Below are 17,795 nucleotides of genomic sequence, written 5' to 3' on the forward strand. Positions count from 1 at the left end.
CAGTTCAAAGTGCTTGTAGGCCATACCTGATGATAAGCGGCTGCTGTGTTAAACAACAAGTGTTTTTTTCCTTGAATTCATTGATGATCAGATACGTCAGTTGTAACTGGATCTGTTGCACTACATTTAATATATATATATTTTTATTATTATTTATTTTTTTACAATTGATTGACAACTTCAGCACTGTTCTAAACTTAGACTATCCTCTTTTTTTTTAAACAATATCCTGTATATAAATCAAAACGTCTCCGGTGCTGCAGCATGTACTCATTCGTTGTCCTGCTCTGCTGTGGTATTTAAAAAAGTATCTGCTTGTCTCCAGTCATGTAAAATGAATTGCACGTAATGCTTTTATTATAATGGATACCCTTATCCGGGGTGGTCTGCGAATCCACGAAGAACAATTGATCAAACCGCATATCTAAGGGTCTGCGCTGTCCTATTAGTGAGGATATGTGGTAGGCATGTTCTCTGCTATCCACTTTACGCTTTCATTATTATTTTGTTTATAGGGGGAGGGTCACTTGTTTTCTTTTTTCATGCGTTCAGGGACGGTAGGGTAAAACTATATTTGACTATGGCACTAAGAGGTGATATCCACATTAGTCAACAATAAGAAAGAGACTTGAAAGGATTCCTGCGCAATTGTGAGTAAGGACAGATTATTACATTAGTTCAACTCCTTTCTTTCCAATGAGTTTCGCGTAATTCACACGAAACCATTTCTGGAGATGAATCACAAATCACATTGCACCGCTAAATTCCGTATAGATGCAACAGAAATAAGCATGCAGTCTCCCCTCAACAATATTAGTATATATATTTTTTTTTAAACATTGGAGATATGGGAGGCATGAGTGGATATGAGGGTTGCATAGACTTAGAAAAGAGAGGCCAGCCATCGTAGAACCGCCTTTCTCAGGTAAATATCATAAACATACTTACTGTAAGGTAGTAAAAAAAAATGTGGTGGGAATTAAAATCATTCAAACACAAAACTGGAATCAGGGAAAATAATGTATTGGTGTAGATTCACATATTATACACAGTGTAGCAGCTGCCGGGCAGAATGAATGGTGTTGTGTTAATGTGCAATAGGCCTTTCCTGATACTCCCCTAGCTATTGGCCACCCTTTCCTCTTTTCGTCTGTCGGTCTGTCGGTCGGTCTGTCGGTCGGTCTGTCTGTCTGTCTGTCTGTCTGTCTGTCTGTCTGTCTGTCTGTCTGTCTGTCGGTCGGTCGGTCTGTCGGTCTGTCGGTCTGTCGGTCTGTCGGTCTGTCGGTCTGTCGGTCGGTCTGTCTGTCGGTCTGTCGGTCTGTCGGTCTGTCGGTCGGTCTGTCGGTCTGTCGGTCTGTCGGTCTGTCGGTCTGTCGGTCGGTCTGTCTGTCTGTCGGTCTGTCTGTCTGTCTGTCTGTCTGTCTGTCTGTCTGTCTGTCTGTCTGTCTGTCGGTCTGTCGGTCTGTCTGTCTGTCTGTCTGTCTGTCTGTCTGTCGGTCTGTCGGTCTGTCGGTCTGTCGGTCGGTCTGTCGGTCTGTCTGTCGGTCTGTCGGTCTGTCTGTCTGTCTGTCTGTCTGTCTGTCTGTCTGTCTGTCTGTCTGTCTGTCTGTCTGTCTGTCTGTCGGTCTGTCGGTCTGTCGGTCTGTCTGTCGGTCTGTCGGTCTGTCGGTCGGTCTGTCGGTCTGTCGGTCTGTCGGTCTGTCGGTCCGCCCGTCCGCCCGTCCGTCCGTCTGTCTGTCTGTCTGCCTGCCTGCCTGCCTGGTATAGGACTTCATGGTGTGATGTTCCGAGAGGAACGAGAAAGCAGGCTGCGAGCGGTCTTTAGAGAGCATGTGGGGAGGTCAATGGAAATGAAGTGACATCACGGATTCTCCAGCTGCAGAGGGAACAATGAGAATTCACATACATGTAAGTCAAGGGAGGGTGAGCTGGGTATTAGGCGTGTATTGAATGGTGTAGTTTGATAGAACACAGGCAATCAAGGTAGTTTCTCTTCATCTCACCTGCATCTTGCTGTAGATCCAGGGTAGTAGGCTGGACACCTTGGTGTAGACTCCCGGCCTGTTACTCTGCCCACAGCCACTGCCCCAGCTGGTCACGCCTACCAGCTGCCAAAGGTTGTCACTGGTCTGGCACACCAGAGGACCACCACTGTCTCCCTTTGAGAGGAATGGAGAGGATGGATGAGTGAACAGGGGCCGAGGTGTGGAAAGCACCTTATACAAAATCACCGTATGTTTTAAAGTGGTGGATAGCAGATGAGGTAGAAGGGAATTTGAGTCGTGGGAGAGGCAATTTTCATCAGCCCCAAGGCAGCTAAGATGACGACAAGCGTTTGTGCAGGAGAGGACAGCTCTGGACTATCGAAGTTCAGAAATATCATGAATAATGTTGGCACTAAATGTTCTAAGACAGTGAGTTAGTTAGACTCTGGGAAGAATACAGAATGTTGCTGTCGTAAAACATCTGGTGTCCATAGGAGGACAGTTTGCCAAACTCTGCATCTATGGCTGTAAAAAAAAGTACAGTATATATATATATTTTCAAAGTATTTTGTATGTTATTTGTTTAGAGAGAGATATATATTTTTAAAATGTATTGTTTCTGAAGAAGAAAAAAACAATGGCTAATTGTTGAGGACCTGTCAGCAGAACGTTTTAAAGTCAACAGTTTTGCTTTGACATTTCCCACCAACCTAAATATGCTGGACTGCTTCCAAATTCTAAAACATTGTCTAGGCTACTCAACAACAACAAAAAATAGAAATTACAGTAGGTTACTTACAGTAGTTCCATCCATAATTCAATGTAAAATATCAACTGTCTGTTCGCCTGTTAAATTCAACTGTTATGTTATAAACCGCGCCGCCTATGCGATCGTATAGACTACAGCAAAACTTGAAGTACATAGCCTGTCTATTTACTCGGCCCAATTAAACGAGAGAGGCGCGTGGTATTTTGTTATTACTTCAGGAATGCACCACAGCCAGAGAAGGTGAGGAATTTTTTTCCACAATGGTTATTAACAATAAAATAAACAGGAAATAGATTTATGTGTCTAATTATTTTAGATTCCAACAACGAAACACATTCGGTAGACTTTCGCTCTTTTCACTAATTGCATCTTATGGTGATTTTTTTGTTGTTGTTGCGTGTCATCGTATCCCACGTTTGTACAAAATACTGTACATGCTTGCAGAACAACACTTTAGCCACTATAACATGTGTGTAAGCATGGTCTGAAGTTTACATGTGTGTAAGCATGTTCTCATGTTCTTCTTTTTATAAATGCCAACTTTTGCGGCAAATCTGCCCCACTCATGTTTATGGGGTATATTTTGTATGTATGCGAGGTTAATACATGAGTCCCAAGGCTTGTAAATAGAGGGTGAACTGAACTACAGCAGGTGGACATGTACCTGACAGGAGTCCCTGACCCCATTGAGATCACCGGCACACAGCATGTTGTTGGACACACTGCCGGAGTATACCTTGGAGCTGTTACACACACGCACTTCGATGATGTCAACGGTCACCTGCATCAGGGCTTTGGAGAGTTTTGCTGTGAAAGGACACATACAGTACACAGTCATTCTCCAAACACACACACACTTCAGCTAGGGACACAATAGTGAGTTGCTCTAGGCAAACCGTTGCTCTACTGGATATAGCATAGATTCCTGCAATGAGAAGACTTTGAGATAGGATGAATGATGCATGTGTAGCCTCCTTTCTCCACGTCGGACAGGCCATAGAGCAATTCTGGAAAACACCAGACGGGCTGGTTCATTTTATAGCCTAGTGGGCCTGTCTAAATTGTTGTTGTTTCTTGTGCAAAATGATCATTATTTGGCTGATAATAATTTTAAAAAGGGCTGGTGTGGGGGCCTCGATGATAGAAGTGTGTTAGAAATGGCCGGGGGCGAATTCTGTTCCCAGGCCGTCCCTGTTGTCTCACTCTAGATAAGCATCCTGTATGCACTTTCCTTTAGCGTAGTCCATCTCTCCCTCTCTCCACTCCCTTGTCTCTCTCTTTCCTACCTGATCCCGCATCTATTGTTCCGAAGCCCGAGATCCAGCATTTGGTTCCACTGGGGAATGTCTGGTCAAAGGCTGGCAAACAGGCAGGCTGAACTGCATCTGAATAACAAACATACACGCAGGAAGTTAGACAAACAGAGCGGCATACAGGCTTCAGACACGAGAACACACAGTGACAAAAATGACACACGTGTGCACACACATACACACAAATGAGCGGTGGTGGGGAAAAGTACTCAATTGTCATACTTGAGTAAAAGTAAAGATACCTTAATAGAAAATGACTCAAGTAAAACTGAAAGTCACCCAGTAAAATACTACTTGAGTAAAAGTCTAAAAGTATTTGGTTTTTAAGTATCAAAAGTAAATGGAATTGCTAAAATGTACTTAATTGTCAAAAGTAAAAGTATAAGCCATTTCAAATTCCTTATATTAAGCAAACCAGAAGGCACCATTTAAATCTATTTTTATGGTTAGTCAGGGGCACACTCCAACACTCAGACATAATTTACAAACAAAGTATTTGTGTTTAGTGAGTCCATCAAGACCAGAGGCAGTAGGGATGACCAGGGATGTTCTCTTGATAAGTGTGTGAATTGGACCATTTTCCTGTCAAAATGTAGGAGTACTTTTGGGTGTCAGGGAAAATGTATAGAGTAAAAAGTACATTATTTTCTTTAGGAATGTAGTAAAAGTAAAAGTTGGCAAAAAATCTTCAAAAAACGAATTAAGTAGTACTTTAAAGTATTTGTACTTAAGCACTTTACACCCCTGCAAATGGTTTTTACCATTCTGACAGTGGATTCATCATAGACATTTAGAGGCAAAGGGCAAACGTTTTTACACTGCTGTCCCAACATTGATGCTAGTGTTTCCCTAGTGTTTCTCTGATATACAAGGAATAGACCTGGACTCACTAGTGAAGACCACTGGTGAGGCCAGCTTCAGAATGGTGATGTCCTGGTCGTTGGTTACGTTGTTGTAGTTCTCGTTCACGATGATCTTCTCTACGAGGTAGGGAGAAGGAAGCTTGTCTTGAGACACCACTCCTCCGTACACAAGCCACTTACTGGCGTCAAGAAACTGGGGGAACAACCTTCAATTGGTGAGGGAAAAAATAAAATAGATGTTCATTCACGTCTCAAACCAAGGCTGTAGCGTGTGACATATATGGTATCATTATTATGGTAATACGGTGTTTAATTGAGTTATGGAGATTGGTTGTCAAGGTGAGGGTTGTTGAGGTGATGAGTCACACTGAGCAAGTTGCTGCGCAGATCCACTACTAGTCTGTGTTTTACATGTGTAAGTGGGAATGTGTAAGTTAAAGGACTGATGTTATACTTATGGCTAATGACGCGTCAACGACATGTCGCAAGCTCTGAAATACAAGCTTGAAATCTATTTGATCGGTCCTCTGACTAGTAATTCAAAGTTAGGGACCCTCGCATCATCTGAGTGTCACACCCTGATCTCTTTCGCCTGTCCTTGTGCTTGTCCCGACATGCTGAACTCTGACAAAGGAAATGACTTTGACAACAACATTTTTGGCAGTTAAATGCAACGACGAAAAGTAATTTCATCAAAAAACAATCTATATGTTGTTGTTTTTTACACTGTTTACGAGCGTTATAGTTGTACTTTCTGTTCATGGTTAGAGTAACTAGCTTGCCGTTAGTCAATTGGCATTCTCAATGAGTTCAAAACGAGTCGGATGTCACTCTGACTTGTCATGAACGCAGCAGAGAGGGTAAGGTGGAGCTATTACCAAGGAACTACATAGCGTGTCTAGAATTAGAGCCAAGGGATCCGTTTGGAACTGAGCATTGTTGTCCTCTAGTCACTGACCTGGGGAAGCAGTGGGCAGCTGTCACCACAAAGTCAGGGGACACCAGGACCCCTCCACAGATATGTGATCTACCAAAGTGTAGAGACAGTTGCCAGGGCCACTGGCCCAGCTTGGCAACAGTGCCCCCTATGATCCGGGAGGTCAACTGCTGACGCCCACAATCTGGGAAAAGGGGGAGAAGTGGTCAAAAAGTTTGTATCTAATTTAACTAGAAGTCATATTTCAAACAGAAGGTTGATATAGGCCTGCCTGAGTGCAATATGTGAAATATGAACCGATGAGCGCTCCTTACCAATACACTTCAGAGAAACCGTATTCTGGTCAGGGCAGGAAGAGCTACACAGAAACACAATATGAATCATGTCAGCAACTCAGGATCTAACATTAAACCACGTTGGAAAACAGGCAGCATGGTAACATTTGATTTGAAACCTCTTTCGCGAGGCTTATAATGCGGTGTATGATGATGTCATAGCATTACGTCCCAACCAGTCATGACAGGTAATGACAGGGAATGACTTAACACCACCATTCCCTCAACATTACTGGGACTCAAAAGAGTAAATACAAAAGTGCTAAGATTTGTAGAGGAGTTGAGCTCTCTTACCCAACGCTGACCTGGCCCTGGATGGGTAAAGACGATCTGTTGTTCAGGGTTAGACCAATGGACTGCTGGGATTTCACGGCCTTGGTTGCAAAGGACCTGCATGGTCGACACACACACAAACACATTTAGAATCTGTCTGCCAAAGCGATACTACAATCAATTCCCCTCCCACGAAGCATTCCCAGAAACCCAATTTGCCACAGGCACACCAACCCCGGAGAGAGAGAGGAGCGCAGAGATTCAATCTGAGAGTAAATACTGAAAATGGCAGCAGCCAAATGAGACGCCACTGAGCAAATGTCGGTGCGAGAAAGTGGCTCACGTGAGAGGTAGCGTACACAAATGGCTGTCGTGAGTGAAAGTGCTTACTCTCGAAATGCCGCGTATAGCATGGCTGCTGTGAGAGAAAGTACTTGCTTTGTGAGGTAGCTCAGAAAGTGCCTGCTGTGAAACAAGGTCATCTTACTTTCTGAAGCCCAGTTGGGCACAGGTTCGGTTGGCGTAGCTCTGGTCCCATCCCTGGTAACACACTGTGAGGAAACGACCATCCTGAGACGTTCTGACCTGTAGAGCACCGTCCGCCCCAAACCTCACTGGAGAGAGAAGGAGAGGAGGGATGGAATACTAAGACACAAGAAAGGGTTATGTTTGTCCGCTCGTCAGACGTCGAGTGTACGTCCACCTGCCCGCCTGGCTTTCTTTTCTGCGCATCTACCTGCACGCATGTTTGTCTTTATGTCTGTCTGTTATGTGTGTGTGTGTGTGTGTGTGCTTACCACAGTTAGACTCGTCGGTGCCTAGTCGGCAGTCTCGCAGACCGTCACATTGGACGGTGGAGTTGGAGCAGGTGTCATGAACGGGCACGCTCAACTGCTTCTCATAATGCCCCTCATCCTCACTGTCATGGTGGTTGAGGGTGACAGCCGCAGTTGCCAATCTGGTACCGTAACGCACTACCCAGAGAGAGAGAGAGAGAGAGAGAGAAAGACATGAAATGAAATAGACCAAGAGCAGAGAGACGATGGAAGGGTTGGATGGGCTAGGTTGGGGGGCGCAGAGAACAGGTAAGGGTGGGGGGAAGAGGAGAGATGGAGGAGGAGATAGAAGAGAGAGACTGTCAATGCCTGTACAAATACAGTAGGGGAAGGGGAAACTTTCTGTCGCACAACTGAATTCATTCAACCAAAATGTGTCATTTAACCCCTGCCGAATCAGAGAGTAGCTTATGAATAAATGAATAAACAGGCATACATGTACATGAGTAACAACATATGAATAAATATAAAGACAACCCTGGCCTTACCTCCGAGCCAGATGGCAATGCCCAGGAGGAGCAGCAGAACGATGCCTCCTGACCCACCAAAGCACTTGGCACTACGGTGGCAGCATTTGCCTTTCTTCTTCTTGTTAGAAAGAGCTGGAACAACACACACAGCAAACACGTCAAATAGATATATCTTACTCAGGAGACCATATAGAGACCATACACTGAGTGTACAAAACATTAGGAACACCTGTCTAATATTGAGTTGCAGCCCCTTTTGCCTTCTGAACAGCCTCAATGCGTTGGGGCATGACCTCTACAAGGTGTCGAAAGCAATCTGTGTCACGGAAAGAGCAGGTGTTCCTCATGTTACTACCCTGGGGCGGCAGGGTAGCCTAGTGGTTAGAGGGTTGGACTAGTAACCGTAAAGGTTGCGAGATTGAATCCCCGATCTGTCAAGGTAAAAATATGTCGTTCTGCCCCTGAACAGGCAGTTAACCCACTGTTTCTAGGCCGTCACTGAAAAGAAGAATTTGTTTGTAACTTGCCAAGTTAAATAAAGGTCAAATAAATAAAAACATTTTCTTTACACTCAGTGTATAGCCACCAAATAATGCTGAGACATAATGAGGGAGTTAAAATCACACTTCACAAGGATATAATCATAAAACACTTCTGTTTCAACTTGTGTTATTTTACACAACTTTCACTGATGGTTTGTAGTCCCCTGAAAGCAAACAAGGAGTGGAGAAAACTGGACTGGGACAGAACTGCAGTATATAGAGAGTACTACTCACATATACTGGGCTGGCAGACATGCTGTGCAGCCACTGGTGGGGGATGCTGGGGGATGTAGTACAGCTGGTTGGGAGGAGTGGGCCTTTGACCCGCTCCATAGACTAGCTCTTCATAGGACTGGAGGGGCGGGAGGGTGTGCACCTCAACAGAGTAGTATGGAGGAGGGAGCTCGTTCTGTAGGGGAGAACACAGAGAAAAACATAGATCGTTAAGAAATCAGTCATTCAAGTATATTCGGATCGTACACCCAACACCCAACTTAAAGGCCCAGTGTTTTGTATCATATTGTACAAAAAAAGGATGAAATGAATACTATAAATGTGTGAAAAAAAGTGATGTTTTATTTCCTGATGGTTGCTGGTTGACAATACAATCTACACAGGACCTTCAAAGTGACATCACCAGGCGGTATAGGTTTTAAAGTCCCAGTGTAGTCAAAAACGTGATTATCCCGTGTTTTATAAAATAATACTTTGACATTGTGAAAAATATGATAATGCCCTTTTAAGAGCTGTTGGAAAAGACCGTCTGAAATGTCATTGTTTTTGGTGGGATGGCGTTTTGGCCTGCCTGGTGACATCACCATGTGGTAAATTTGTTAATAGACCAACAAGAAATAGTTTTCCAAACCTTTCTGGCAATAACAGCCTTTCCCCTCCCCACTCAGACCACTCCCAGAGAGTCCTAACAAAAATATTTTGGGATAAATATATTTTTTTCGCAAATTTTTCGACAATTTTAAGGAAAAACGATTACATTCAGGCACTAAAATGTTGCCCAGAAATGATTTGATATTGAGATGAAAATCCCCTGTAAACAACTCCCATGCAGGAACCACCTGATTCTTCCATAAACAATAGTGTATGGGGTGCTGCCTAGAGCACACACGTTGATTGCGAAAAGGGCTTACAGATGGTTGATGATTGGTGAAAAAGGCATTCTAGTATCTTCAGTTTAGATGTAACTCATTGTCGGCCATAATAATATCGTCCTTATCGAGCAAGTGTGAGATCCCAAGACTTGAATAACCAACTCAAGCACAATAGAAGTACCCATGTCTCTGGGCAACAATGTGCTAAGATTCCCAAAGGGCCCCTTATTCATTTCCTTCTCTCTTTAACATGCTCTCATTTCTGCTTTATATTCATCTGCTCCCCATAGCGCTTTCAAGCATCTCAGACAATAGAGCTAATCATCGTCGCCAGGGCCGCAGCTGAGCTCACATTGCTGCCCCCCCCCCCCCCCGGGAGTCTCTATTGCTGCCACGGTGATGAAGGATGGCTCCCATGGAGACAACGGAACAGCAAACTCCAAAAGGAAGTTGTGATTGTCCCCTGTCCCTGTTTGTATCTCATACACAGGTGATTTGTAACCCCCACATCCACACAGGTGATTTGTAACTCACATCCACACAGGTGTTCTGTAACCCACGTCCACACGGGTGATTTGTAACCCACATCCACACAGGTAGTTTGTAACCCACGTCCACACAGGTGATTTGTAACCCCCACATCCACACATGTGATTTGTAACCCCCACATCCACACATCCACACATGTGATTTGTAACCCCCACATCCACACATGTGATTTGTAACCCCCACATCCACGCAGGTGATTTGTAACCCCCACATCCACACAGGTGATTTGTAACTCACATCCACACAGGTGATATGTAACTCACTTCCACACAGGTGATTTGTAACCCACGTCCACACAGGTGATTTGTAACCCACGTCCACACAGGTCTTCTGTAACCCACATCCACACAGGTAATTTGTAACCCACTTCCACACAGGTGTTCTGTAACCCACATCCACACAAGTGATTTGTAACTCACATCCACACAGGTGATTTGTAACCCACGTCCACACAGGTGATTTGTAACCCACGTCCACACAGGTGATTTGTAACCAACATCCACACAGGTTCAGGTCAGTCAGTCTGAGTGTGCTTTCCCTCCCTGGGGCTGGATGACAGACAGCCAGGGTGTCAATATTGGTTTTGAGTTCTGTCTCTCTTTTCATTGATGGCTTCTCACTTTACATTGTGTGTTTATTTGGGGGGGGGGGGCAAATTATGACTTACAATGACAGCCTACACAGGCCAAACCCTGATGACGCTGGACCAATTGTGCGCTGCTCTGTTGGACTCCCAATCACGGCCGGTTGTGATATAGCCTGGATTCGAACCAGGGTGTCTGTAGTGACATCTCAAGCACTGAGATGCAGTGCCTCAGACTGCGGTGCCAGTTGGGAGGGATGACATTGCGTTTAACTAGTTTGGATGTTGGGACTTTGGCTGATCTGCCATTGGCTATGTTTATGTTTGCGATGACCGACATGGAAAGAATCTGCTTCCTGATGGTACAACATGCATGACCTCCACACTGATTCCCACAACAGATGAGTAGTGTGCTCTGCTCTGCATCTAGATGTGCTGAGGATTGGTGGGGACACAACATTTACACAACATTACAAGATTTTCAGTCAGAGTTTTGATTTCGTAGGGGCTAGGCTATAGTGATGATCCCAAGGGTCACAAAGGTCATGACATACTATAGGTCTGGATCATACTGAAGTGTTCGTCTGTTTGAGGATAAAGAGTGCTAACCAAAAATGACTTGTGTCTACATTGGGGTTTCCATGGTAACTTGTCAACACTAATATTATTTTTGACATTTTTTTTCCCGAAGAACTCAGTCAGTTACAGGGCATCTCGGTCAAGCCCACTAACTCTCTCACCCTAGAGAATGGACCAGAAGCACTATAAATAAATTAAAAAACACCTTCTCGAATCAAAAGAACTGTCACACAGACCCTCCACGCTCCATAGGAAGCCAAGAGGCAGGCATGTACCATATTTTGTCTTCTCTATCTGAAAATCCACAAAACACCCACTGTCTGGTTTATAAGCTCCTCTATCTCCATTTGAAAACACCTGCTGTATTTGATCAGGAAGTCCATGGAATCCATAGTATATGCACAGAAAGGGTTCCTCTCATGGACCTCTATCCTTAGTTCCCCCAAACTATGTGACTGTTTAACACACATCTGTGTGCTGTCATGGTCATTCCTCCTATATTGCCATAAATGTATACAATATACCTGATACCTCCCCAAGCACAACAATAAACAAAGATGGGATTTACTGTTATCTGTCTCGGTGACATAGAGTAGACTCCTTGGCTCAGTTAGTAATAATACCGGTTTATAACCTAAACCTTTTCTCTGGTAAACGGCTCCAGTTTCATGACCATAGGCACAAAACGCCAATGCAAATGAACCAGAGTACTTGTACGTGGATGTTCAGTTAGTGTAAGAGCTGGTTAGCCTGAATTCCCAACGGAATCGACAGAGGTCAATAGACATTGTTCCCCCCTTGGCATTTTCCAGTAATTACTGTAAAATGATGAGGTTTTAGGTTCCAGTTACATTTCAAATGGCAGACTGTACTTACAAACAATAACGTTGTTAAATACGGTAACTTTGAACTTCAATTCCGAAGAGTCCCTTAGAGCTTAACATAGTAGACAAATAGGTCAAATGGAACCAGCCCACATTGATTGTTGATCCACTAATCGAGACAGATAAATCCTATGTTGCAGATGGAACTCAACAGTAGCAGGGCGGAGTGGGCCTATTGGGGCCATTTATTTATTCTGGTTCCACAAACCGGGCGAATAGACTCGTTTGAGACATAAATCCACATACCATTTAGATGAAGGACCCCGACGTCCAACACAATATTTTCCACATGGGGGATTCGACATACATTCAACACACCATGCGAAGCAACACAGTAGAGATCGGAGACAGGAGGCCACCGCAATGAGATCATATGGGGCTCCAGCTACACACCAGCTTGACCCTGTGCCTCGAGCTTAGCTCCTAGTAGCATACCAACGCATTCGTTCACACGCCCTGCAATCTGTCCACGATGTGGCAAAAAGCACAACCTTCGAGAACACCAGCTATACACGAGGGAAACTTTTTCTTAAAAAAAAAAAAACCCAGCCTGACAGTGAGAGTACGAGTATAGTATGTTCAGTGTGTTTGAGAAAGAAAATAGCGTTGTTTTGGAGGCAGGTGATAGAAGGTGAAACAGACAAAGAACAAGACAAGCAGAGAACAAGGAGGAGAGGATGAAGGAATAACTTACAGGGTCATGCTTTGCCATCGGACGCTGGGGGAGCAGTGAGGAGAGTGGAGGTGAGACCTGGTAGGAGAGGCTTTTCTCAGGGCCACTCAAACAGTCCCAGAACAGTGATCAGCACATGCTGACGCCACATTTGACACTCCCCTCCTCCTTTCTTCTCACTGTCTGTCCCTGAACCCCCTCCACTTAGCCCGCACAGGTGGGACTGCCCCCCCTCCATCCAACCCCTCCCTCTCTCATCTCCTCTTCACAGAAATGGGTGTGTCCCAGTGCGCTACTTTCCCACCTACCAGACCGGTTTCACTGTAGCCAGGGAAAGAGACAAGGAATGATTCACACAGTGTGGCCTGCTCTATTCCGGCTCAGGTGACACCAGCTGGGCAATCAGAGTCAGGGACAAAAAACGGCGCCCTCTCAGACAGCCACATTACATTGATGTGGCTGATATGTTTCTCATGTCTTCAGTTTGAAAAATTCTGTCAGTCAGAAAGTCGCAACTTGTGCGATGCAGAGTTGGTTCCAAGTACATAGCAGTGGATCCACAGTGTGTCGATATTATATTGAAATATTGAGTGGAAACATTGATGAAACTCAAAGAAATTGTACAGAGCAAAATCTTGCTGCCCATTCCCAAACTTCATCTTCATAGTCACGTACAGTAACACAGGGATGTCGACGAAATGAACCGTGCTCAGGAAAACAAATAGAATGGCGCCGTGTCAACGCAGTACATGAACTTCCGATATCTTACTCATTATGCATCAAACAGTTGATTAGTGAGGTCAAGGTGTACCGAATGAGCTCAGACTGCATGCCTCCTCCTAGAGAAAGCACAGGCTTGCAGACGCCCACCCATACATGCGCGCCCACACACAACTTGCCAAGTGAAATGATCTTAGGATCAACCTGGAAATCCTCTGACGAGAAGGTTGCTTATTTTCATTGGATCAAACACCCCCTCCTTCTACACCTTTCCAAACAGAAACAAACGGAAAAGGACGGACGCCGGTAAGTAAACAATCGATTCTGAATGTCTCCACTAAGGGAAGAGCTTCCAACCGTCATCTATGGTCAAGTTTACCATAACAGATGATGGCGCCTTTCAGCAGAATATGAAACAGACTTCAAATCAGCATTTACAGAGGTGATAGCCTGGTTCCTCTCTAGGTTTCTTCCTAGTTTTTGGCCTTTCTAGGGAGTTTTTCCTAGCCACCGTGCTTCTACACCTGCATTGCTTGCTGTTTGGGGTTTTAGGCTGGGGTTTCTGTACAGCACTTTGAGACATCAGCTGATGTAAGAAGGGCTATACAAATAAATTTGATTTGATTTGTGATCGAATAGTACAGTATGTTAATACAAGGCAATGAACACAGACCTTGAGGATGGGTAACGGTTGGCTAATGTAATAGCCATCAAAAGTGAACATGTGTTCATTTATGCTGTCTGTTCACAAGACATAGACATATAGACATAGACATTCCAGGAGAGTGCATCTTAAAAAGCGTATCAAAAGATTGCGAACGTGACCCTCAGCTTGACAATGAACTTACATTACCAACTTATCGCCACTAGAGGGTGATAGTGCATGGTACCTCCATTCTGCTCTCTCTCAATCTGCTGCTCTCCGCTGGAGAGCTCAATGTTACGGGTGAGACCACTGTTGTCTCAACTCACCTGAGCTTCATCTGTGTAGTGGTGTCCATTCTCAGAAGAGAAACCAATTGAGAGACAGATCGAGAAAGAGTACCGATGTTGAATTACTAGAAAAGGGAAGTGGAGAGTTGACAGAGCGTGAGAGACAGTAGAGGTTAGAATCCTCAAATGAAATGAAATTGTATTTGTCACATGATTTGTGGAATGCTTCCTCACGGGTCCTTTTCTGCAGAGTTAAAGATAAAGATACAAAATGAAATAAAAAAATATACATTTTGACGAGGAATAAATACACATTGAATACCTCAAAACAATAAGGGGTAAAAATAACACGCTATATACAGGGAGTACCAGGACTGAGTCGATGTGCAGGGGGGGGAGGGGGGATAATAGGAAGTTGAGAGAGCTACTGTATGTACATCAGTGGAGGTTGGTGACTTGAAAAATTGAGGAGGATGGGAGACCCACGGTATTTAACAAAGACATTTGTAGTACAAAATGATGGGGAATGGGAATGAGAGGGCTACTCACACCGTGTTGGGAAGGGTTCACAGCAGCGGTTGAATGAGGGGGTATGAGGCCTGAGTTGAGGTGTTCAGAGGCTTGATGTCAGTGCAGGACAGGGGTTGAGGTGCTCATACTGTAGGCTTCAGTGCAGGACAGGGGTTGAGGTGGTCATACTGTAGGCTTCAGTGCAGGACAGGGGTTGAGGTGCTCATACTGTAGGCTTCAGTGCAGGACAGGGGTTGAGGTGCTCATACTGTAGGCTTCAGTGCAGGACAGGGGTTGAGTTGCTCATACTGTAGGCTTCAGTGCAGGACAGGGGTTGAGGTGCTCATACTGTAGGCTTCAGTGCAGGACAGGGGTTGAGGTGGTCATACTGTAGGCTTCAGTGCAGGACAGGCTCATCGTGGACGGATGGTGTTAGAGAAGAGCTCAGCTCTTCCACCGAGGGCAGGACAGGATTTGACTGGGAAGACTAAAAACAATCACACAACACACTACACAGTTAGACAAAAGATCTAAGAATGAGTTAGTCCAAGCATGGAGTAAAATCACTGATGTGTAATAATGTGATTGTGTTCGTGTGTGTGATTGACTCTACATACAGTAATGAGAGAACATTGATAGGTGTACTCTGTGATTGGAGAGGAAATGTTCAATGTAACAGTGGATGAGCGGACACATGAGACGTGGCTTCAGTTCATGTCAGGAGAAAGTTGACAATGGTAGCGGAGTGGTGCGGTCATCACCTCTTAATCAGGGAACAAGAGGGGACTTCGCTGTAAATACAAATGGCAGATACATTCCATTACAGCTGGGCCGTCGTCGGGTTTGGGCAACGGGTTTCTCCAGGAAGTTAACCTCACCTTTGACTTCTCGCCCACTTGACAGATCAAAGTATCCCAGGAAACATTCCTGAATAAATCCCTGATCATTCACATATCTGACGTTCACTGACAACTGCAAGCAGACCGGTGGCAACGTAGGTCCCAGAGTGGTGGGGCAATTGTTACGCCCTGGGGCCCAGAGTTTTTCCTTATCTGTGAACCTAACCCGGAAAACTCTGGACCCTATAAAGGTATGTCATTGATTAATCAATTGCATAATGGCTCTCTAATGGGCTATGATGGGAGCAGTTTTTCCTAATCAGGTCACACGGTTTTAAAAAACTCCTGGCCTGGGGGGGGGGGATGAAACCCATGTCAAACTGCAGCTACCTTATATTTGTTCATATTCATTATATTTAGACTATATTAAGAGGGGGATTTCCTCTACCCAGACACAGAGACAACAACTGATAGACAATAGAAGTCACAGGGCTGAGCTTGCTTTTTGCTTGTTTGCATCACGCAGGCCTATGCAACTGTAGGCCTCATAACAATGTACTCATGTCTGTCATCACTATTATGTTGATTGATTCATTCCAGTGAATAATTTTGGATTGAAAACATATAGTTTGAATATAAGCCAAATTTGTTCACATTCACATTTTCTCCTGACACACAAATGGACTATAAACGTTACACAACTATACACAACGTTGCCAATTAGTTTACCCTGACCAGATGTACTGGGCGCGTAGGCTGTATGCAGCTGCTGTTATTAGTAGACTACAGATGATCAGACTGAAAAATACTCTGATTTTCATCCCATACAGCATGTCAGATCTCTAATGTAGCCTAGGCTGCTGCAACATTTACGTCATTCGTTTTTTGTTATCTTCTTTGCTAAAGAAATACAGAAGGGAAGTGGAAAGCTTGCTTGAGCACGAAAAAATGCCTCTGCGCCAACCTCTGTCTTTAATGTCACCTTTTAATGGATGATTGTCACACCCTGACCATAGTTTGCTTTGTATGTTTCTATGTTTTGTTTGGTCAGGGTGTGATCTGAGTGGGCATTCTATGTTTCATGTCTAGTTTGTCTAGTTCTATGTTTGGCCTGATATGGTTCTCAATCAGAGGCAGGTGTGAGTCATTGTTTCTGATTGGGAACCGTATTTAGGTAGCCTTTTTGGTGTTGGGTTTTGATGGGTGATTGTTCCTGTTCGCACCAGTTTAGGCTGTTTCAGTTTTCACGTTTTGTAGTGTTTGTGTTTAGTTGTTTTGTTAAACATGAATGTAAATAGCCACGCTGCATTTTGGTCCGACTCTCCTTCACATAAAGAAAGCTGTTACAATGATGCGATGGAAGCTATCAAATCGTTCTGAATTGATTTCGGCATCCCCATAAATCCCAGTCTAAAGTTCCATATGTTCAGCAAGTAAAGCATCTTAACGTCTTTCCTTCTCGTCGTGTCCTTTAACAGCCAGTTCTTGCACGCCCAAAAACGCAGCGGTGTTGATAAACCGCTTGAGAACATCCCTGTTTCTTTGTACTTTCTCCGTGTGTTGCGCATTTTGAATGAGCAGACCTTCATCCATTATACACTCAGCAAAAAAAGAAACATCCTCTCACTCTCAACTGCGTTCAATTTCAGCAAACTTAACATGTGTAAATATTGGTATGAACATAACAAGATAAAACAGCTGAGACATAAACTGAACAAATTCCACAGACATGCAACAAACAGAAATGGAATAATGTGTCTATGAACAGGGGTCAAAATCAAAAGTAACAGTCAGTATCTGGTGTGGCCACTAGCTGCATTATGTACTGCAGTGCATAACCTCCTCATGGACTGCACCAGATTTGCCAGTTCTTGTTGTGAGATGTTACCCCACTTCCAACAAGGCACCTGCAAGTTCCCAGACATATCTGGGGGGAATGGCCCTCAACCTCCGATCAAACAGGTCCCAGACCTTGATCAATGGGATTGAGATCCGGGCTCTTCGCTGGCCATGGCAGAACACTGACATTCCTAACTTGCAGGAAATCACGCACAGAACGAGCAGTATGGCTGGTGGCATTGTCATGCTGGAGGGTC

The 17,795-nt window shown here is 44.4% G+C and overlaps 1 protein-coding gene across 1 annotated transcript; it reads right to left on the reverse strand.

Moving 5' to 3' along the window:
- Positions 1 to 1,002: 1,002 nt before the first annotated feature.
- Positions 1,003 to 12,852, reverse strand: LOC135546115 (transmembrane protease serine 13-like). The gene is made up of 13 exons (XM_064974277.1): positions 12,719 to 12,852; positions 8,558 to 8,732; positions 7,800 to 7,913; positions 7,273 to 7,449; positions 6,963 to 7,089; positions 6,497 to 6,592; positions 6,182 to 6,225; positions 5,889 to 6,051; positions 4,958 to 5,136; positions 4,041 to 4,139; positions 3,419 to 3,561; positions 2,004 to 2,159; positions 1,003 to 1,876 (listed from the first exon to the last, which is right to left on the reverse strand). The coding sequence occupies exons 1-13, from the start codon at positions 12,734 to 12,736 to the stop codon at positions 1,862 to 1,864; spliced, it is 1,506 nt and encodes a 501-aa protein (XP_064830349.1). The 5' UTR covers positions 12,737 to 12,852; the 3' UTR covers positions 1,003 to 1,861.
- Between the last annotated feature and the right edge of the window lie 4,943 nt (positions 12,853 to 17,795).

Source organism: Oncorhynchus masou, chromosome 9 (assembly GCF_036934945.1).
Source record: "Oncorhynchus masou masou isolate Uvic2021 chromosome 9, UVic_Omas_1.1, whole genome shotgun sequence".
In the NCBI taxonomy this organism is placed as follows: domain Eukaryota; kingdom Metazoa; phylum Chordata; class Actinopteri; order Salmoniformes; family Salmonidae; genus Oncorhynchus; species Oncorhynchus masou.